Below are 21,952 nucleotides of genomic sequence, written 5' to 3' on the forward strand. Positions count from 1 at the left end.
TCATATGATTTATCAGAAAACACAATCACAAGACATGATTTGTTGATTTAAGAAACTAACAAATAGCCAAATAGGAATTATTATATGAAATATATGTTTGGAAGTTGCAACAATTTTCCTGTTGGTTGGGGTTCTGGAACTACTTATACTAATATTGATGTTGATGTTGATATTGATATTGATATTGATATTGATATTGATATAATATTGATAATTAACAATTATTTATTTATTTAAACGTAATTGAATTGGTCAAAACTTGGGTGAAGCAATAGAATATTGAAACGTGTACTTTTCAATTTTGCTTAGCACCTAATTAACAAATGTCATTAAAAAATAAAATATTTAAAATTAGTAAATAAAAGATGCTACTAAAATCAGATGTTACCTTCCAAGAGACGAGGTCGAGGAAAATTTCTTGTTTGGAAATTTAGTTTGAGAGATGACATGTCAGTCATGATGCGGAAGACGTGTCCACATGTTCCAGCCGGATGTTGATGACGTGTCATTGTTTTGCTGTTTTTTAGTTGGCATGTGCCGCCAATCACTCTTTGCCAGATCCCATATGCTATTTCATTAAATTAATATTCCAACAATAATTGGTTTTTGAGTTCAACTTTCTTGAATTTTAAATAAGTCATTATAACTTTTCCAACACAATTCAGGTTCGTTTAACCAAGTCAAACAATACATGATAGTATGATACATGCGGCATGCCAACATCTTTGAATGTTCTTATCTAACACAAATAGCAGTACTCGACTCGTCATCCGACTTGATGCCGAAAAAGTGTTCATAAATATTATAAAACATTTTATATACCAGAGATAATTGAAAAAAAAAATATTATGCACTTTATAACTAAAAGAATAAAAAAACAAAAGCAGGATACGGTGAATGAGGATTTGTGTTTAACACGAGTCACTAAAAACATATTACGCATCTCCCCTTAGAGAGCGCACTTGTCTCTCATGTACAATAATCGAAGCGGTGCGTACTATCTGAGAATGTTCTAGCCCTAAAGTTATATTTGAAGCTAATAGCAATATATTACTTTAGATTGTTAGAAAGTTGCTTTTTCTTTTTATGAAAATGCACATATAACAACATCACGTAAATATCGGGCCAAAAATGTCAAAAATTCCAAAGTATAGGGACTAATTCTGTCATTTTCTAAATTAATATTCCAACAATAATTTCATTAAATTATTAATATTCCAACAATAATTAATATTCCAACAATAATTTCTAAAAGTATAGGGACTAATTCTGTCATTTTCCAAAGTATAGGGACTAATTCCAAAGTATCGGGCCAATCACTCTTTGCCAGATCCCATATGCTATTTCATTAAATTAATATTCCAACAATAATTGGTTTTTGAGTTCAACTTTCTTGAATTTTAAATAAGTCATTATAACTTTTCCAACACAATTCAGGTTCGTTTAACCAAGTCAAACAATACATGATAGTATGATACATGCGGCATGCCAACATCTTTGAATGTTCTTATCTAACACAAATAGCAGTACTCGACTCGTCATCCGACTTGATGCCGAAAAAGTGTTCATAAATATTATAAAACATTTTATATACCAGAGATAATTGAAAAAAAAAATATTATGCACTTTATAACTAAAAGAATAAAAAAACAAAAGCAGGATACGGTGAATGAGGATTTGTGTTTAACACGAGTCACTAAAAACATATTACGCATCTCCCCTTAGAGAGCGCACTTGTCTCTCATGTACAATAATCGAAGCGGTGCGTACTATCTGAGAATGTTCTAGCCCTAAAGTTATATTTGAAGCTAATAGCAATATATTACTTTAGATTGTTAGAAAGTTGCTTTTTCTTTTTATGAAAATGCACATATAACAACATCACGTAAATATCGGGCCAAAAATGTCAAAAATTCCAAAGTATAGGGACTAATTCTGTCATTTTCTAAACTCCATGGACTAAAATGAAAATTCTGAAATTTCTGACCCATTGCGCTACGCGATGGATCAGAGGAGCACCCCATCGCGTACCGCGATGGGGTATCTGACACACGGTAACACGTGTGCCACGTGGCAACGTCTGCCGCCACGTGGCAACACGTTCGCCACGTGTCGCCACGTGGAACGGCGCCTGCCACGTGTTGAGGTATAGGGTATGACTGGCCAGGCCTACGTCGCGTACCGCGATGGGCCAGCCAGGGGACCCATCGCGTACCACGATGGGACCCAATTTCAGCCCAATAAATAGCAGCCTCGGGTCTTCCCATTTGCACACCAAAAATCACACATATACTCTCTCACTACTCTCTCTCTAAACCCCGTAAAGCGTGTCCTTGAACCATCTCGAAATCCGTGCCCCGTTACCTCGTTTTCCGTGCCCATCATCTCGATTTCCGTACCACATATCCGACGTTTCTTTCAAGTGGTGTTGGTGTCTCGAAGTACGTGCCGTGAAGAGTTGACGTCTCGATAAGCGTATCAAAAGGTTGATCAAGCGTGTGTTGACAAGAAAGATAGAGTCGAAGTGCTGCCCAAGTGTAAAGAGTATATTGAGCCAAGCAAGGTAGGCATAATGCCCGACCAAAATTATAATAAAATCTTAAAGAGGCTTGATACCCCAAGTCGATATTATTCTCGATAAACAAAGAAAAACGTAACAAAGAAAATAAAGAAAAGAAAGATAGAATGAATATATATATATATATAGGTATTGGATCATTTCAGAAGTTTTTTTACAGCGAGAAGTGCGAGAAGTGAAGGTGTAACTCCATTAATCCCTAATTTCACTCTCTTTCTTACCTACACAACATTTAACCTACCTACACACATACAAACGTACCAAGCCACATTTAAACTTACATACATACACATATGCAAAAATACGTACCTACACACGTACATACGCACCTACACAATAAGAAAATGGAGTGAAATTAGGGATTAATGGAGTTACACCTTCACTTCTCGCACTTCTCGCTGTAATATCACTTCTCGCAAGATCCATCCCTTATATATATAAATATATATACAAGCATGTTCTTTGTTATGAAATATATTATTTAAGTGTAATGAGTATACTTAAATAATAAAGAAAGAAATATGTTTCTTAAAGAAGAAGAAACGTAAGGTTTTAATAAAACTAAAGGTTTATTAATATTACTTTTCAACTAAAGGTTTTAAAGTAAAAAAGAGATTATGAACTAAAGGTTCATCGAGATAAATAAGACTAAAGGTCTTAAGCCGGATCGTGTATCCGACTAGCAAAAGTTACACTCGTACTATAGGTGCGAGATAGCAAGAGAAAGACTCACGGACGGTGTTGGAAGCCGATCCCATTGAAAATGTGAATACGCCCCACTTTTATAAACTTGTTTTCAAACAAACAAACGTGTTATGTGTAAAACTTTACATGAGGCTATGTGTTTCTAAAAACATTGTAAATAAGAGTATAAACCTAGCCCTCAGGCTGTGGTATACGTTTGTCTGGATCCTTACATATGTGGTATGCGGTGGGCACATCGCACCACGCCTGGTCACGACCTCCAGCCACGATGTCCGAACCAAAGTATGTTCGAGTGAGAATGACCTTGTGTATATTTATGGTACCTAAGTACGTCGAAACACTGCGGTGTTTTGCTGAGGTGACCTAGTGTAGAGACTCGAGTTTATAATGATTGTTTAACTTAATTATTCCTAAGCCAAGATGGGCTGAGGCTTACGTGGTCTCGAGGGGTAGTTAAGTAAAGAAAATATTTTTAGCGTCAGCATATTCACCAGCATTCGTTGCTAACGTATTTTTATAACATTTTGCAGGTAATCAAGAATAGAGCTTGAGAAGACGAAGAAGCTCAAGAATCCGATGGCTCGGATAATTTTGTTTAAATATTAAAATATAATCTTTTTGTTAAACATATAAACAAGTAAATACTAAACGAGCCTTTCGTCTTGTCTTTTTGTAATGTAAATATTTATAAGAAAGATCCTTATGTTTTTATAAAGTCTTCCGCATTAACCCGCTACTCTGATTTATTTACAAATATGGTACCAACTAGTGATCACACTCCTAAGCCCGAAATGGGAGTGTGACAAAAATCAACTACCGTATCAACATTAGTTGTAGTTGAATCAAAGGAGAGTTGATTAAACAATAAATTTGTATAAACATATTTAACGCGGTTTATTGGGTTAATGTTCTAAGACCCTTTTGTTTCAACATCTCAACAATAATATAGCAACATCCACTCGTGTTGATGCGCATTAGCGTTAATCGCGTGCCTTTGGTATAAACTAGGCCTAAGGAACTACAATAGGAATCCACTAGTGAGAGCTGACATCATCATCAAGTTTATGTTAATATCCACTGGAATGAAATGTTAGCAAGAATTTCCTACTACGGAACTTCACGAGCAATAGCTCATCACCACCAACTAGAATATCAGTGATAACCTTTGTCTGCTTATTACTAGAAAAAAGTCAGTAACACCCGTGAAGGAGGGGCTTCATCCAAATACCGTCGCTTCAAGGGAATAATGGTGGGCCCATACGCCTCTCTCTCTCTCTCTCACACACGCGCGTGCGCGCGCGCACACATATAATATGGTAGGCTTTAAAGTCACATTTCCTGTGTGATGATAACGTGGAGGGACGATAAAGCCCCTCTACAACACATAGTCTAACCAACTATCCAAGCTTTTCAATAAAAGGTGATCCTAAACGCTTCACATGCAAACAACTTTTAAATCCCCAAACATAGTTCAATTTTCATGTTTTTTTTATCTCAGTATGCATGTTGTAAGATCATGTGTAGTGGTAAAGTTACGTGACACGTGACGTATGCGTCATAAAGGATGCTTTATGTGAAAATTGGTGTAGTGGTATAAAGTCCTATAACCTCATTTCAATCATTACACAATTATTGCTTTTCTAGTTTTTTTTTCCTAATTTTTTAATATAAATGTAAAGGAACATATGACTCAACCACGCGACTTCACCATAACTCCCAATGACATAAAAGCCCCCATAGCGCTTTAGTGGCGGTGTTTCAGGGCGCTATGAGGCTTTTTCTCTCAACAAAAATGCCCATTAGACGGTCTAAGGAAAAAAGAGAGTTGATACAATTAGAAATCCATTAAATGAAATTATTGTACAATAGCTATCATAAACAGAGAAAATCTATAAAACATAATCAATATAAAGATAGCAAAGTTATGACTTTTCAATATAATTTGTTTGAATTAACTTTTAAGAGATTTGCAACAAAGGAAAAGTAGACGAAAGTGGAAAAAACAATTGAACATTGCATCGTTTAGACGTCATTGATAAAGGGCATAAAGGTAAAAAGAAAAGTTAATTATAGAAGTATTATTCTAGAAACACAAGCACACATTTAGAAGGCTAGTTCCATTCATGCTCAAGAGTTAAGCCAACTCCTTAATTCTTTCTTTTTCCTTCTCCAAAGGCAAGTATTGTTTTATTCATGCTTTATGCCATATGTTACATAATACAAATTCAAAAAGACAAGAGCCTAATTTATTTATATCTTTTTTGTATTTTTAGACGGTTTAGATATACCAACTTGATTTCTAGGCGTTCTTGCTAATTACACAACTATGTAAGTCGCAACAGGGAACGACTTTCACTTTTTCTCTTGCAGTGTCCGTATTCAGAGAGCAACGTGTTTTTCCCCTGTATCCAGAAAGTCATTACAACACAATCATTACATGTTCAAACTTCAAAGCACCCCCCCCCCCCTTTCCCTTACGTTTTGCACAGTTTCCTCCAAGTCACTCGCTCCTTGTTGCTAGTTACCTAGTTATACATGTAATTGGCAAGGTGCGCGAAACCACCTAAATATACAAAAAAATCTTCGGTCCACTGCCACTTCATAGGTCTTCCTTCCGATAAGTTGGTGATCGTTTCCCTACCAACAACACACCAAAGTTGAAGAAACGAACATAAATAAACTTTTAAAAGGTCAGTGTGTACCTTGATGAAGAAACAGTGTCTTCAAATCGTAAGGAGCCGTGACGGTGGAGTCCCCGTCCCAAAAAAGCTCGGCAAATTGCCGGGCTGCAACTTCGGTATTATGATTAGAGTCAAAGAAAAAGTAGTCACTGATATTATCACATAAATCAAATTCTGTTACTCCCCTCTTCCCTCCACAGCTGTAAATGCATCCAAAAGGACCACTCCCACAACAAGCACTGTCTCCTATCTTAAAACCTTATTCATATCAACATTTATATCATAAACACCAACAATATTAATAATAATTAATAATAAAACAATTTTTATATAAATTTCCAACCAAAAATGAAATCTACCATATTTTGATGGGTTCTTCATTCGGTTGCTAACCTCCGTGTTGAGGTCGAATAACGAGTACATGAATCCTTCTAGCTCTTTTTCCAGTTCTACAAGTTTCTTTGAAAGTTGCTGATTGTGCATACTTGTTATGATATCAAGCTCTCCATTGCATGTATTCCCGGGTCGACCCGCACGAATGCTTGGCCAGCAGGCTAACGGTGACACTGTAGTGATTCCAATTTTTCTTCCTCCTTTTTCATGTATTCCCTTTTTAGGAAACAAGTTAGTTTTGTTACAAAAAAATAAATAAGCTATTAACTATTTGATACCTTGAACACATCAGTCATGTTTCCAATCACCATTCTTATGTATTGTTCATGTGTATACGGATAGAGAATACTTTCGTTGTTGCCAACCGGGGCTAAATAGTCGTTGCCACCGCAGCTAAACAAGTATACTGCATCGGATAGCAGCTGGTCCGTTTTCGAGTCACCTAATTTCTGCCTAAATTGTTTCTCTAAATCGCCGAAATACTGCAGTTGCGTTTTAAGATCAACTACCTACACCAAATTGTATTTGAAATCAGTTATTAAGAACATATTCCAATTCAATATTGATGGGATCCGATGAGATCGGTACGAAACCGAAAACACCGATACCAAATTAAAGGAAAAGTGGATACCCATAGGGATGAGCTCGGTACCGTACCGGTACCGAAAATACCGATCCCGAAAATCGCGAAATCTTGGTACCGGTACCGAAATATTCGGTTCGGTACCGGTACGATACCGGGATAGAACCGGTGCCGAGGGTAAAAATTCGGGAAATACTGGTACCGTACCGATCCCGAAACTCAAAACTTTGGTACCGATTCGGTACCAAATCAGTACCGATTTCAGTACCGGTACGAGATACCGGTGCCAATCGGCACCTGTACCGATTTTCCTCATCCCTAGATACCCGTCCCGCTAACAAATGTTGTACCAATAACAGATGTTGTAAAAATCGATAGTCACTAGTCAGGCGGTGGAGTGGGGACTAGCGATTAATCGGATCGGAATTTAATGTATAATTTTCAGTTTTATATATACACGCACTCATTTTTATTTGTAATTTCCAGTTTTATACATACACATACATATTTTGGCCGGAATCTCGCTAGAAACCGCTGGTTTTTGTTGTAATCTCGCCGGAACCGCTGATTTTGGTCAGAATCTCGTCGGAGACCGCTGATTTTGGTAGGAATCTCGCCGAAAACTACCAATTTTTGCTGGATTTGACCATTGACCAATTAATTGGCCGGCTAGCCCAAAATTAATCAGTGAAGACTAACGATTAATCAGGGATTAATCGGTGCTTAGTCGGGATTTTTGCAACAATGCCAATACTTGTACCAAAAACACGGATGTTACCAGAATTATGGAAAACTGGGTATCAGATACCGTACCGAATCTATTAGTACCTATAGCAAATTGTGAAAAGTGGGTACGGAATACCAAAAATGCTCTCTCTGTACGGTAACGTTACCAAAAATGGTAATACCACTTTAGACGTGATTATGGAAAAGTGGGTTCCAAACAAATACAAGTACTCCGTACCAAATGTACATAAGGATATATACTTACAAATCCAGCATGGGTTTCAACTAAAGCACCTGCTCCACCCGATGCAAAGTTAGCTCCATACACAAATTCACTATTCCGGGGGTCGAGATACGTCGGGATGATAGGCAGTCCCGCATACTCAGCTGTTCAAATATAGTATAGTATTAGAGGTTGAAATAAGAAGCTAACAAAAATAATATATTCTTACCGATGAAATCAGGGATGAGACGGCCATCAGAGAATCTGCCAGACGGAGGATCAAAGTATGAGATGCCGTACGGCCAGAAGTTGGCTTGAAACTCCGGTGTGGTGTTTATGTAGTTGTTGTTTCCGGGATCGTAAAGCGAGTCACCGAAGATGAAGAGCGCAACGTGTTCGACGAAATTATCCGAACTCGAACCCGAACCCGAGTAACCTCTGAGCATAAGCAGAAAAGATATAAGTAAAAATGAGATCTTTGCAACAACCATTTGTCTAAGCAAATTTTCCAGGAATATGAAATGGAGTGATGATAATATATTTTATTGGTTCACCGACACCAAGCAGCTTGTACTTATCTATATCAACAAAGGTGTTGCTGTAATCAATTATAGCAGGTAATTATTTTATTTTATAGCAGAAACAGTTTGGGCTAATGTTTTTTGTACATGTATTCAGGTGTAAACGAGCCGAGCTCGAGCTTTGTAAAATTAAACAAGTTATGTTCAAGCTTAGGAATGTTCTTCAATCTTTAACCATTATTTGGTTGTTCTTGCATATTGTCACTGTAGACTCCACTTTTGTATTTTTGGACTTGCTTTGTGTAAATAATTGTAATACTACTATACAGACTGATTTACGAGCGTATTCTATTGAAATTCGTGGTGCTGTTTGTTACCTTTTGTTATTCTCTGCAGGCAAACGTCTTGGTTCGTGTAGGCGTAAAAGGTCAAATCCTCCTATTTGATCCCATTTTCATTTGTAGTTATAAATTGTACTGCATTATTTTTCTTCCAGTGACATGTATAAATGTGTTATTTGAAACACTTGATGCTCTAAAAGCTATCCCGGTTGATAGAATGATGACTGTGAGATAAAAAAAACACTCATGCTGGAAAATAATTCATAAAATCCACCTCAAGTCAGACGACACACATTCGATAAGGAGAAGTCTAAGTGTGAATGATTAAGATGGTATTGCTGCAATGATAAATGATAATCTCATTCTTAATAAAACCATTTAGGAGGTTGTATGCATTTTGAATATACTTTAAGAGGTACGTTTTACCCTTTGACCCTTTCAACTATTTCTAAAGTCGATCATGTTTAAAAGCCTATACTGCTCCTCGGATTGTACTTGCTGCATAGATGTTAAACAAGAGGAACTGTTGAAATATGCAGAACCTCTTCTCTCTGATTTGTCAGGTGGCGTTCTTGCTGAGGAACCAAAGTCAGCTTATGTCGATGGTGATCATCAAGTTATGGCTGATACAAGGGTAAGTCTGTAAAGTATTCCACAAATTAACTTTCCATTCATCTTTTGTTTGTTGTCCCCTTGTAATGCAATCTCCTTGCGTTTCTATGTTCGAAACCATGCCACCGCAGCCCACTAGTTTTAATGATAATCACAGCTAAAAGTGTATAAATCTAACTTTCTTATATGTAGTTCACACATTATTAATTAATGTATATATCGAATAAAGGATACAGTGTATAAAAATGTATTCGGTATTATTACACATATTTGACTATTTGTCATTCTTGAGTTGAAACAAGGTCTTCAAATTGTAAGGTGCGGTGACATTGGAGTCCTCATTCCAAAACAACTCTGCATATTGGCCGCAGGCAACTTCATTGGGATGAGAAGAGTCGAAGAAAAGGTAGTCATCAATGTCATCACACAGTTCAAACTCTTGTATTCCCCTTTTTCCTCCACAACTATATATTCCTCGCAAAGGACCGCTACCACAACATGCTCTGTCTCCTATCTTGAAACCTCCACATCAAAACCAAAATCCAAATCATGAATAATAACAATAGTAGTTTCGAATTCAAAGCATGACTGAAAGTCATATCTGGATGTACCATATTTTGATGGGTTCTTCATGCGCTTGCCAACCTCGGTGCTGAAGTCGAATTTTGCATACTTGAATCCTTCTAGTTGATTCTCAAGTTCTTCAAGTGTCTTGGAAAGTTGCTGATTATGTAGAGTTGGTATGATTTCAAGTTCTTGGTTGCAGGTATTCCCGGGTCGTCCTGCTCGAATGCCTGGCAAACATGCTAATGACGGGATAGTAAGGATGCCGATTTTCCTCCCTCCGTTTTCGTGGATTCCCTTTAAAATAATAAATAATTTCATTGCAGCTATGAAAACTTGCATAAATACACAGACAACTTTTATTTGAATTTCAGTTGAGTTCATAAAATCTGAATAAATGTGAACATGACTATTTTCAAATTTCAACATTCAAAGTTTGTTAACTAAATATAGAAAATTTCAATCACTTTTTTACTAAAGTTGTAAGTTCTATTCATTGTAAGTTTTATTCATTTTAGTGCTGAAGTAGAAATGAAATATAGTAAATATTTGTTACCTTGAACACGTCACTCAAGTTTCCAATAACCATTCCCACATATTGTTCATAAGTGTAGCTATAAAAAATACTGTGGTTGTTGCCGACAGGAGCTAAATAGTCATTTCCAGTGCAGCTAAACAAGTAGACAGCATCCGACAGAAGTTGATCGGTTTTGGTGTCACCTAAATTCTGCCTAAAATGTTTCACTAAATCTCTAAAGTACTGTAGTTGTGTTTTAAGGTCAACCACCTACATCCAGTTGTAAAATCTTAGAACTTAATGCATATATAATAGTTATTAATAAATAAATCTTGGAAGCCATACATACAAATCCAGCATTAGTTTCAACTAATGCACCGGCTCCTCCACGCAAAGTTTGCTCCATACACAAATTCTTTATTTCGGGGTCAAGATACGCCGGAATGAGGGGCAGTCTCGCATACTCAGCTGTTAGAAGAGGGGAGGCTAATAAAAAAGCAAGCAAATTCAAGATATGATTGGTGGTCGTTCGAGATAATACTTACCGATGAAATCATTAATGAGACGACCATCCGAGAATCTCCCACTTGGAGGGTTGAAATATGAGATGCCATATGGCCTAAAGTTTGGCTGGAAGTTGGTTGTAGTGTTTATGTAGTTGTTGTTTCCAGGATCGAAAAGGGAATCACCGAAAACGAACAAGAGACCACAAACGTGTTTGTTGACATGCCCATGGGAGCTCAAGCAACCTGAAGAAACACTAACCGGACCCCGGGCAGATTACGGGTAACCTGGGGGTTAGATAGATGTTTCCCACGAGGGGTTGGACCCGGCAAAGATGGTTCTTCTGATAACCTGCAAAACAGACCGTGAGCTCGTCACTGAGAAGGGGGGGTTCCTCCTTGTGACCACCCTCCGGCGTGAGAATCAGACTAGATTGCTCTTTAAATATAAATGTATATTAAGAGATTGCTAGAGCAGATATCAGGTATAATATGTAATACGAGATAGTATATGATGATAAGATAATGAGATGATCATACCATTTGGGGTATTTATAGCCGAAGGTAGGTTTCCAAGAAGGTGTGGCCGGCTGAATAGTATTCCTGTTCTACCAACTGTGGCCTACGCACGTGCCCTGCTGGTAGTTGGTGGGTAGGCAGCGGCTGACAGTGACCAGGCCTGCTGTGTACTATTCCTTTTCCACCAACTGCCGGCTATGCACGTGGTATGACAGGAGTTGGTGAGTAGGCAGCGGCTAATAGTGACATACAGTACAAGAGCATGCTGCTCGCCATACTGTTGTCAATAAGCTGTCGTATCTTTGGTCAGATCTTTTGCCCATACCTCGTCAGGTACAGTACATAAGATCTTCCCGTATCGTACGGACTGGCTTTTGGGCGGGAGTATTCCCCCTCCCGCCTTTGTGCGGGATTGTTCCCGGCTTTGCTCATTCCTTCAGGTGACAACTGTGATTGAGAGCTAAGTGCCTTGTGCGTGTAGCCTTGCTGCGCGGGTGGCCTTCCCTGATGGCTTGTATCCGCAGCTGCGGGAACAGGCAGAGTACTTCACCATTGGGAGGCATTTCCTGCGGGAACAGCTTGCGTACTGCGCGTAAGGACGTCACGTCTCTGAGCATGGTGGGTCCTGCGGATCCAGTTGGTTTCTGCGCAGACGTCTCTCTTCAAGGTGAGTCTTGCGGGTCCAACTGGGCTCTGCTGGGACCTACCTCTTCAAGTCCCCCCAGTCCAATGTTCTTCTCATGAATGTTTAATAAAGTGAGGTGAACTTTTGGACTTAAGCAAAGGGTTTTGAAAAGGGTTTAGTTTTAAGGTTTTCCATGGGAATTCTTCCCGCGGAAGTCCTTATGTCACTTGCAGAAATTCCCGACTTTCCTGCTTGATCTTTGGGTATGATGCGGGTGGGTCTGTAACCTCCTCGCAAGTCAGGAGCGTTGAGTCCCACTTGTGTGGATTCTCCATGAGGTTTTGGTAGTTTTGAACATAGTGATCAATTATGTTAAAACCACCAATTCCATCCTGGAGCTTCAAACAATGTAGTTCTCGACGTTCCCGCTATGCGGGGATGTTATTTCCGTTTCCGCAAGCATTGCCCAGAAGATCCTTCTTGGTTTCAATTCCCTGCGGAGCGCTAGGTATGTGAAGGGTTTTGCCTTAACACTGTACCCGCGCTCGTCTTACGGTTACTTACTTCCAAGGTATTCCTGGCGTCAATTCCCTGCGGGTGCTAGGTATGTGAAGGGTTTTGCCTTAACACTGTACCCGCACCCGTCTTATAGTTACTTGGTTGCCAAGGTATTCCTGGCGTCAATTCCCACGGATGGTGCCAATGAAGAAACACTAACCGGACCCCGGGCAGATTACGGGTAACCTGGGGGTTAGATAGATGTTTCCCACGAGGGGTTGGACCCGGCAAAGATGGTTCTTCTGATAACCTGCAAAACAGACCGTGAGCTCGTCACTGAGAGGGGGGGGGGTTCCTCCTTGTGACCACCCTCCGGCGTGAGAATCAGACTAGATTGCTCTTTAAATATAAATGTATATTAAGAGATTGCTAGAGCAGATATCAGGTATAATATGTAATACGAGATAGTATATGATGATAAGATAATGAGATGATCATACCATTTGGGGTATTTATAGCCGAAGGTAGGTTTCCAAGAAGGTGTGGCCGGCTGAATAGTATTCCTGTTCTACCAACTGTGGCCTACGCACGTGCCCTGCTGGTAGTTGGTGGGTAGGCAGCGGCTGACAGTGACCAGGCCTGCTGTGTACTATTCCTTTTCCACCAACTGCCGGCTATGCACGTGGTATGACAGGAGTTGGTGAGTAGGCAGCGGCTAATAGTGACATACAGTACAAGAGCATGCTGCTCGCCATACTGTTGTCAATAAGCTGTCGTATCTTTGGTCAGATCTTTTGCCCATACCTCGTCAGGTACAGTACATAAGATCTTCCCGTATCGTACGGACTGGCTTTTGGGCGGGAGTATTCCCCCTCCCGCCTTTGTGCGGGATTGTTCCCGGCTTTGCTCATTCCTTCAGGTGACAACTGTGATTGAGAGCTAAGTGCCTTGTGCGTGTAGCCTTGCTGCGCGGGTGGCCTTCCCTGATGGCTTGTATCCGCAGCTGCGGGAACAGGCAGAGTACTTCACCATTGGGAGGCATTTCCTGCGGGAACAGCTTGCGTACTGCGCGTAAGGACGTCACGTCTCTGAGCATGGTGGGTCCTGCGGATCCAGTTGGTTTCTGCGCAGACGTCTCTCTTCAAGGTGAGTCTTGCGGGTCCAACTGGGCTCTGCTGGGACCTACCTCTTCAAGTCCCCCCAGTCCAATGTTCTTCTCATGAATGTTTAATAAAGTGAGGTGAACTTTTGGACTTAAGCAAAGGGTTTTGAAAAGGGTTTAGTTTTAAGGTTTTCCATGGGAATTCTTCCCGCGGAAGTCCTTATGTCACTTGCAGAAATTCCCGACTTTCCTGCTTGATCTTTGGGTATGATGCGGGTGGGTCTGTAACCTCCTCGCAAGTCAGGAGCGTTGAGTCCCACTTGTGTGGATTCTCCATGAGGTTTTGGTAGTTTTGAACATAGTGATCAATTATGTTAAAACCACCAATTCCATCCTGGAGCTTCAAACAATGTAGTTCTCGACGTTCCCGCTATGCGGGGATGTTATTTCCGTTTCCGCAAGCATTGCCCAGAAGATCCTTCTTGGTTTCAATTCCCTGCGGAGCGCTAGGTATGTGAAGGGTTTTGCCTTAACACTGTACCCGCGCTCGTCTTACGGTTACTTACTTCCAAGGTATTCCTGGCGTCAATTCCCTGCGGGTGCTAGGTATGTGAAGGGTTTTGCCTTAACACTGTACCCGCACCCGTCTTATAGTTACTTGGTTGCCAAGGTATTCCTGGCGTCAATTCCCACGGATGGTGCCAATGAAGAAACACTAACCGGACCCCGGGCAGATTACGGGTAACCTGGGGGTTAGATAGATGTTTCCCACGAGGGGTTGGACCCGGCAAAGATGGTTCTTCTGATAACCTGCAAAACAGACCGTGAGCTCGTCACTGAGAAGGGGGGGGGGGGTTCCTCCTTGTGACCACCCTCCGGCGTGAGAATCAGACTAGATTGCTCTTTAAATATAAATGTATATTAAGAGATTGCTAGAGCAGATATCAGGTATAATATGTAATACGAGATAGTATATGATGATAAGATAATGAGATGATCATACCATTTGGGGTATTTATAGCCGAAGGTAGGTTTCCAAGAAGGTGTGGCCGGCTGAATAGTATTCCTGTTCTACCAACTGTGGCCTACGCACGTGCCCTGCTGGTAGTTGGTGGGTAGGCAGCGGCTGACAGTGACCAGGCCTGCTGTGTACTATTCCTTTTCCACCAACTGCCGGCTATGCACGTGGTATGACAGGAGTTGGTGAGTAGGCAGCGGCTAATAGTGACATACAGTACAAGAGCATGCTGCTCGCCATACTGTTGTCAATAAGCTGTCGTATCTTTGGTCAGATCTTTTGCCCATACCTCGTCAGGTACAGTACAGAAGATCTTCCCGTATCGTACGGACTGGCTTTTGGGCGGGAGTATTCCCCCTCCCGCCTTTGTGCGGGATTGTTCCCGGCTTTGCTCATTCCTTCAGGTGACAACTGTGATTGAGAGCTAAGTGCCTTGTGCGTGTAGCCTTGCTGCGCGGGTGGCCTTCCCTGATGGCTTGTATCCGCAGCTGCGGGAACAGGCAGAGTACTTCACCATTGGGAGGCATTTCCTGCGGGAACAGCTTGCGTACTGCGCGTAAGGACGTCACGTCTCTGAGCATGGTGGGTCCTGCGGATCCAGTTGGTTTCTGCGCAGACGTCTCTCTTCAAGGTGAGTCTTGCGGGTCCAACTGGGCTCTGCTGGGACCTACCTCTTCAAGTCCCCCCAGTCCAATGTTCTTCTAATGAATGTTTGATAAAGTGAGGTGAACTTTTGGACTTAAGCAAAGGGTTTTGAAAAGGGTTTAGTTTTAAGGTTTTCCATGGGGATTCTTCCCGCGGAAGTCCTTATGTCACTTGCAGAAATTCCCGACTTTCCTGCTTGATCTTTGGGTATGATGCGGGTGGGTCTGTAACCTCCTCGCAAGTCAGGAGCGTTGAGTCCCACTTGTGTGGATTCTCCATGAGGTTTTGGTAGTTTTGAACATAGTGATCAATTATGTTAAAACCACCAATTCCATCCTGGAGCTTCAAACAATGTAGTTCTCGACGTTCCCGCTATGCGGGGATGTTATTTCCGTTTCCGCAAGCATTGCCCAGAAGATCCTTCTTGGTTTCAATTCCCTGCGGAGCGCTAGGTATGTGAAGGGTTTTGCCTTAACACTGTACCCGCGCTCGTCTTACGGTTACTTTACTTCCAAGGTATTCCTGGCGTCAATTCCCTGCGGGTGCTAGGTATGTGAAGGGTTTTGCCTTAACACTGTACCCGCACCCGTCTTATAGTTACTTGGTTGCCAAGGTATTCCTGGCGTCAATTCCCACGGATGGTGCCAATGAAGAAACACTAACCGGACCCCGGGCAGATTACGGGTAACCTGGGGGTTAGATAGATGTTTCCCACGAGGGGTTGGACCCGGCAAAGATGGTTCTTCTGATAACCTGCAAAACAGACCGTGAGCTCGTCACTGAGAAGGGGGGGTTCCTCCTTGTGACCACCCTCCGGCGTGAGAATCAGACTAGATTGCTCTTTAAATATAAATGTATATTAAGAGATTGCTAGAGCAGATATCAGGTATAATATGTAATACGAGATAGTATATGATGATAAGATAATGAGATGATCATACCATTTGGGGTATTTATAGCCGAAGGTAGGTTTCCAAGAAGGTGTGGCCGGCTGAATAGTATTCCTGTTCTACCAACTGTGGCCTACGCACGTGCCCTGCTGGTAGTTGGTGGGTAGGCAGCGGCTGACAGTGACCAGGCCTGCTGTGTACTATTCCTTTTCCACCAACTGCCGGCTATGCACGTGGTATGACAGGAGTTGGTGAGTAGGCAGCGGCTAATAGTGACATACAGTACAAGAGCATGCTGCTCGCCATACTGTTGTCAATAAGCTGTCGTATCTTTGGTCAGATCTTTTGCCCATACCTCGTCAGGTACAGTACAGAAGATCTTCCCGTATCGTACGGACTGGCTTAGTTGGGCGGGAGTATTCCCCCTCCCGCCTTTGTGCGGGATTGTTCCCGGCTTTGCTCATTCCTTCAGGTGACAACTGTGATTGAGAGCTAAGTACCTTGTGCGTGTAGCCTTGCTGCGCGGGTGGCCTTCCCTGATGGCTTGTATCCGCAGCTGCGGGAACAGGCAGAGTACTTCACCATTGGGAGGCATTTCCTGCGGGAACAGCTTGCGTACTGCGCGTAAGGACGTCACGTCTCTGAGCATGGTGGGTCCTGCGGATCCAGTTGGTTTCTGCGCAGACGTCTCTTTTCAAGGTGAGTCTTGCGGGTCCAACTGGGCTCTGCTGGGACCTACCTCTTCACAACCAGTAAGCATCAACAAACAAGAGACCACAAGAAGTTGGATATTTGCAACAGCCATTTGTCTAATAGCATTTTCCATCAATTATCAGCATATTTAATATACAACTAAATATCTGGTCGTATTTATGTCTTTGACCCAATCAACATACCTAAAGTCAAACCTTTTGGTCGACTCTATCCACAAGTTGAACAATATACACTCAAATCATAATAATAATATATAAGAGTTAATTGCAGTTATGTTCCTGTGGTCAACCCAAAACGCAGCTTTCAACCCCGTGGTGACCATTTCGCAGATAAGGCCCCTGTGGTGGTCCTTTTTTTGTAATCGAGACCCCGCCGTGAACCCAAAGTTTGTTTTTCTGCAAAAAGACCGTTCTACCCTTGCAATTTGCAACCTTGTTGTTTTAAATACATGCAATTTGGACCCTCGAGCTGTTAAAATATATTCCCTTCAATAGTTTTTACCAACTGAATGTTGACTATCTTTGACCTTTATTATAAGCGGCTTATTACAATCTACTAAACATAAATAATCATAATCTTGACTATCTAAACTGATTATTTGTATAAGATTAACCAAATTGACATGAAATCAAAAGTTTACATAGTTTCACAATATACATACACACTAATAGTTTGACTTTCCTAAGTAAAACTGTAACTTTCAACAAATGCAGCTGCCTAATATACTCAAATGCATACAATACATACACAGATACACACATACATACATATACACACAAATACACACATACACATATATATACAGATACATACATATACACACAGATACACACATTATATAATGCAATTCCTGTAACTTTTTATAATCTAATCTACTTTTCATTTTAGAGATTACTTATTTACTTATATCAACTGTTTAATCCACTAAACATTTTAATCTGCCTAATATACTCAAATGCATACAATACATACACAGATACACACATACATACATATACACACAAATACACACATACACATATATATACAGATACATACATATACACAGAGATACACACATTATATAATGCAATTCCTGTATCTTTTTATAATCTAATCTACTTTTCATTTTAGAGATTACTTATTTACTTATATCAACTGTTTAATCCACTAAACATTTTAATCTGCCTAATATACTCAAATGCATACAATACATACACAGATACACACATACATACATATACACACAAATACACACATACACATATATATACAGATACATACATATACACAGAGATACACACATTATATAATGCAATTCCTGTATCTTTTTATAATCTAATCTACTTTTCATTTTAGAGATTACTTATTTACTTATATCAACTGTTTAATCCACTAAACATTTTAATTTGTTTTGATAAATTAAGTAATGATAAAGAAAAAAAATTGTGATGACTTGGAAAATGTAAGAATATACAAGAATACTTGTATTATTGGAGGTGAAATTTAGGGGTTTTAAGGATCTGATGTGACAGTGACTAAGCACTAAGGGCGCCATTAGCAATGGAGACAGTCTAACAAACATCCCCAAAAAGTACAATTAATAAATCAAAAGTTAAACAAACCATTCCAAATGATAAAGAACTTGACAAATACATAATCCAGAAATTTAAAGAAGTTGACCTTAAGAACTTGATTTTAAAACCATATAGATTTATAGCAAATACAGAACAAGAGGTTAACTTTAAATGCGCAAGAACCTGACAATACATAATCCGGCAACTGCAAATCAAAATATAACATGAACTTGGATTCAAAACCATAATACAAAATACAAGAACAAGACTTTTAAAATCCATCAATTTATACCAATTGCAAATCCAAAGATGGCAACCTGCAAATCAAAACATAGCAAATTCAAATCAAACAAAAGTAGTAGCTGCATAAGCAATGAATTAAAATGAACGCTAGAGTTTTAGGTGATAATAGTTTGATTGCTAGGCTTCAAATAAAGTATCAATGATTTTGGAAAATTAAGATATTTAATAATTTTAGAATTTTATTACGTTAAATATTAAAATAAGTTTAAACTGTCATAATGTGTTAGGCAGGTTTTAACTTGTCTAGACACAATTTTTAACGTGTCATAAAAGTGTCGACTTGTATATGACACAAAACCTGCTTTAGTCGAACCCACACCTGTTTAACTTCATGTCGTATAACTCCACAGCATTGACCTACTCTTGCATGATCAGAAGGCTTTCCACACTTATAACAAAACTGATGGCCACACCTGCAACAACAAACAAAACTCATCATCATCATCATCAATCAATCAATCCAAAAATCATGTAACTAGAGCCAACCATTACCTGCAAGAAATGTGATTACAACCATCAACTCTTTCCACATAAAAGTTGCATTTTGAGCACTTCATCCATTTTTGATTATTCGCAAGATCCGTCAACAATTTCTCACTTCCCTTCCCCTTCTTCAAGCTCTGAAACTCGACGCAATTCATCTCACAATGCCATGCAACCTTACACTGCGCACAAAACAGCCGATGGCAATTCGGGCATTCTGATGGCGTTACTGCCACTCCATCATCATTCACCAACAACGCAGAGCAATCTAGAAACGGGCAGTAGAACTTATCAGATTCTGCAATCATAGACTCACACAGAAATTTCTCCCATCTTTCCAACACTTCATTTGGAACAGTGAACCTGCAAGCTTCGGGTTCGATCACTCCTTTGCAATTTGGGTCAGGACACTTAACCATGGCTCTATTCTCTTGGATTTTGGCAGCCACGTGTCCACGGATGCAGTCTAGGCAGTATAAATGACTACAAATATTGGTGTTTTCAAATATCTCGGACGCCGGCTTTGTGTCCATGCAAATGGCGCAGAAGCTATACGCCGGTGACTTACTTGCTTCAGACGATGATATCAAAGGCTGCTTCAATGATGATGATGATGATGTGTTTTGATTAGGTGAAGATGTTGAAGGTGTTATTGATGCTTTGCTGAAAAATAATGCCTCTTGAAGTTGAAGTTCTTCTGCGTATAACTCATCAGAAATAGGAAGGTTTTCATCGTCGCCGATAAGATCCATGACGTATAAATCTTCTACAACGGGTTAAATATCAGAACTTGAATTAGCAGTCATGTCCATTAGGCTGATACGCTTTGTATTGATCTGCTCTACAATTTATAATAAAGGGGCATGCGACACATACTGTCATACATATTGGGATATTTGCCAAACGGCTGTTTTGACCAACATTTTTCAAAGTTTGACTCCCTACTTTCAAAAACGGTCAGGGTATTTGTCTAACGACCGTTTTTATTGCCTACTTTCAAATGGCTGTTTGAATGTGTGAAATGTGAAATCAAAGGGAGAGCTATATAGAATGACTCTTTATAGATGCATATTTGCATAGGTAAAAGTGAAACCAACAGACATTATGGAATATGAACAGGTTACTGTTTTGTATGCTAGTCTATTCAGATTCCAAGACATTGATTATCATAACTTACGTACAGACAGAAATGAACTTAACTGATACGTTACAAAAAAATGTTTATAAGGGTTTATCTTATAGTCTGCAAGTAATTAATATTATTAGATATAATTTATTATTTTACATGATCACCAAGCTGATTATATAAACAAACTATCGACTCCAGTAAACAATTACTATTATTCAATGCAGCCATTTGAAAGTATATATTTATGTTTAGTATTTTGGTGAATTGTCGAGTTGGTATGTACATCGGCTTTATATGCCAATCATCATGTAACATTCGAAGTGTGTCTTGTTCAATCAATAATACAAGTTTGTGTTTCATCTCTTGTTATTCTTCTTCTATGTTATATTCTTGATTGATGAAATGGTTAAATCGTGATCTCGTGGGTCCTATAGAATTATGTAAAGCTTTTTTGTTTTTTTCTTTCTGTTACACATGTAATCAACTGTTACAGAATGTATCATCATGTTAATGTATGTCTAATACACACACACCAATACCCACACATGCCCAGACGATTTTCCAAAATACTAAACATAAATATATATATATATATATATATATATATGAATTAACAATTAGAAGTAGCTAGCTGCTTGATGATACATGATCATGAGGCTAAGGATTACAGATTGCCAATGAAGAACATAAGAATGCTTACCGGAATGCGATGAGGCTGAGAAGAAGTCTTTTTATTTTTTTTTAACACAAACTAATGCTCGATGATCGATTGATTGGTTAAGTCAACCTGTTTCACGGGTATTACTTGAGGGGTAACAGCTTTTCCATCTTATTCTTGTCTCTAACTCCAAAATTACATTAAAACACACTACATTTTTCAATTAAATAATTTTTTTATACATTTATTATTTTTCTATACATTTATTATTATCAAATATACAGAAAAATCCTACGTTTTCTAAAATACAAAAACTCTTCACTCATAACACTCTAAATCACTCTCTAATATATAAAAAACACTCTCACATAAAATAGGATGTTTGATGAGAATTCTCTAACACCTGGACCGACCCAATAACAGATTTGACATGAATTGTGGGGCCGGAATTGGATGTTGGCTTGAAAATCTCAAGCCAAATGATTTTGACATTTGGTTTCACGGGTCAGACGGATTTGGCTTTAAAATCTCACGGGTTAGATGAATTTGGTTTGAAATCTCACGGATTTGGCATGAACCCAAATGTCACGGGTCAGACGAATTTGACTTGAAATCTCATGGGTCAACGGATCATTATGGGATTTTTCAAAAATTTTGGCCTAAATTAGGGGTCTTTCTCCTCACTTGGGCTATTTTGGGAATTTTCATGTCAAATATCACGACAGAGATGAATTTCGAAGGATTATTAGTGGAAGTTTTGAAACTTGTAGCCAAATTTGAAACTCTATCCTTAAATTACCTATTTTGGGAATTTTCCCTAAATAAAAATACGGGTGTAGGTTTACGGTACGGGTCTAGCCACGGG

At 39.5% G+C, this 21,952-nt stretch overlaps 2 protein-coding genes and 1 pseudogene across 3 annotated transcripts; all 3 read right to left on the reverse strand.

Moving 5' to 3' along the window:
* Window positions 1-5,813: 5,813 nt before the first annotated feature.
* LOC143555578 (GDSL lipase-like) lies at window positions 5,814-8,395 on the reverse strand. The gene is made up of 6 exons (XM_077045105.1): window positions 8,119-8,395; window positions 7,932-8,053; window positions 6,636-6,866; window positions 6,324-6,573; window positions 5,986-6,222; window positions 5,814-5,920 (listed from the first exon to the last, which is right to left on the reverse strand). The coding sequence occupies exons 1-6, from the start codon at window positions 8,378-8,380 to the stop codon at window positions 5,883-5,885; spliced, it is 1,140 nt and encodes a 379-aa protein (XP_076901220.1). The 5' UTR covers window positions 8,381-8,395; the 3' UTR covers window positions 5,814-5,882.
* A 1,155-nt stretch (window positions 8,396-9,550) lies between these two features.
* Window positions 9,551-17,231, reverse strand: LOC143555589 (GDSL lipase-like; annotated as a pseudogene). The gene is made up of 6 exons (XR_013139228.1): window positions 16,995-17,231; window positions 10,990-11,193; window positions 10,794-10,912; window positions 10,484-10,714; window positions 9,975-10,224; window positions 9,551-9,885 (listed from the first exon to the last, which is right to left on the reverse strand). The product of XR_013139228.1 is annotated as a GDSL lipase-like (transcript).
* A 1,244-nt stretch (window positions 17,232-18,475) lies between these two features.
* On the reverse strand, window positions 18,476-21,190 carry LOC143552555 (E3 ubiquitin-protein ligase RSL1-like). The gene is made up of 6 exons (XM_077042744.1): window positions 21,130-21,190; window positions 19,310-20,063; window positions 19,135-19,230; window positions 18,807-18,831; window positions 18,563-18,697; window positions 18,476-18,511 (listed from the first exon to the last, which is right to left on the reverse strand). Exons 2-6 carry the CDS (start codon window positions 20,050-20,052, stop codon window positions 18,476-18,478), a joined length of 1,035 nt encoding a protein of 344 aa, XP_076898859.1. The 5' UTR covers window positions 20,053-20,063; window positions 21,130-21,190.
* Window positions 21,191-21,952: the final 762 nt, after the last annotated feature.

Source organism: Bidens hawaiensis, unplaced genomic scaffold (assembly GCF_021521415.1).
Source record: "Bidens hawaiensis isolate Kalapana, Puna unplaced genomic scaffold, B.hawaiensis_p1.1 tig00001032_1, whole genome shotgun sequence".
Taxonomy (NCBI): domain Eukaryota; kingdom Viridiplantae; phylum Streptophyta; class Magnoliopsida; order Asterales; family Asteraceae; genus Bidens; species Bidens hawaiensis.

What these genes read in the sequence shown, in the direction of transcription:
- LOC143555578 (XM_077045105.1), bottom strand. Translation starts at nt 8,380, where the DNA reads ATGGTTGTTGCAAAGATCTCATTTTTACTTATATCTTTTCTGCTTATG. An exon ending in TCTCATCCCTGATTTCATCG is followed by an intron (nt 8,054 to 8,118) that starts GTAAGAATATAT and finishes ATATTTGAACAG; the next exon opens with CTGAGTATGCGGGACTGCCT. An exon ending in GAAGAACCCATCAAAATATG is followed by an intron (nt 6,223 to 6,323) that starts GTAGATTTCATT and finishes GATATGAATAAG; the next exon opens with GTTTTAAGATAGGAGACAGT.
- LOC143552555 (XM_077042744.1), bottom strand. Translation starts at nt 20,052, where the DNA reads ATGGATCTTATCGGCGACGATGAAAACCTTCCTATTTCTGATGAGTTA. An exon ending in CATCTTTGGATTTGCAATTG is followed by an intron (nt 18,698 to 18,806) that starts GTATAAATTGAT and finishes ATGTATTGTCAG; the next exon opens with GTTCTTGCGCATTTAAAGTT. An exon ending in GTTCTTTATCATTTGGAATG is followed by an intron (nt 18,512 to 18,562) that starts GTTTGTTTAACT and finishes GATGTTTGTTAG; the next exon opens with ACTGTCTCCATTGCTAATGG.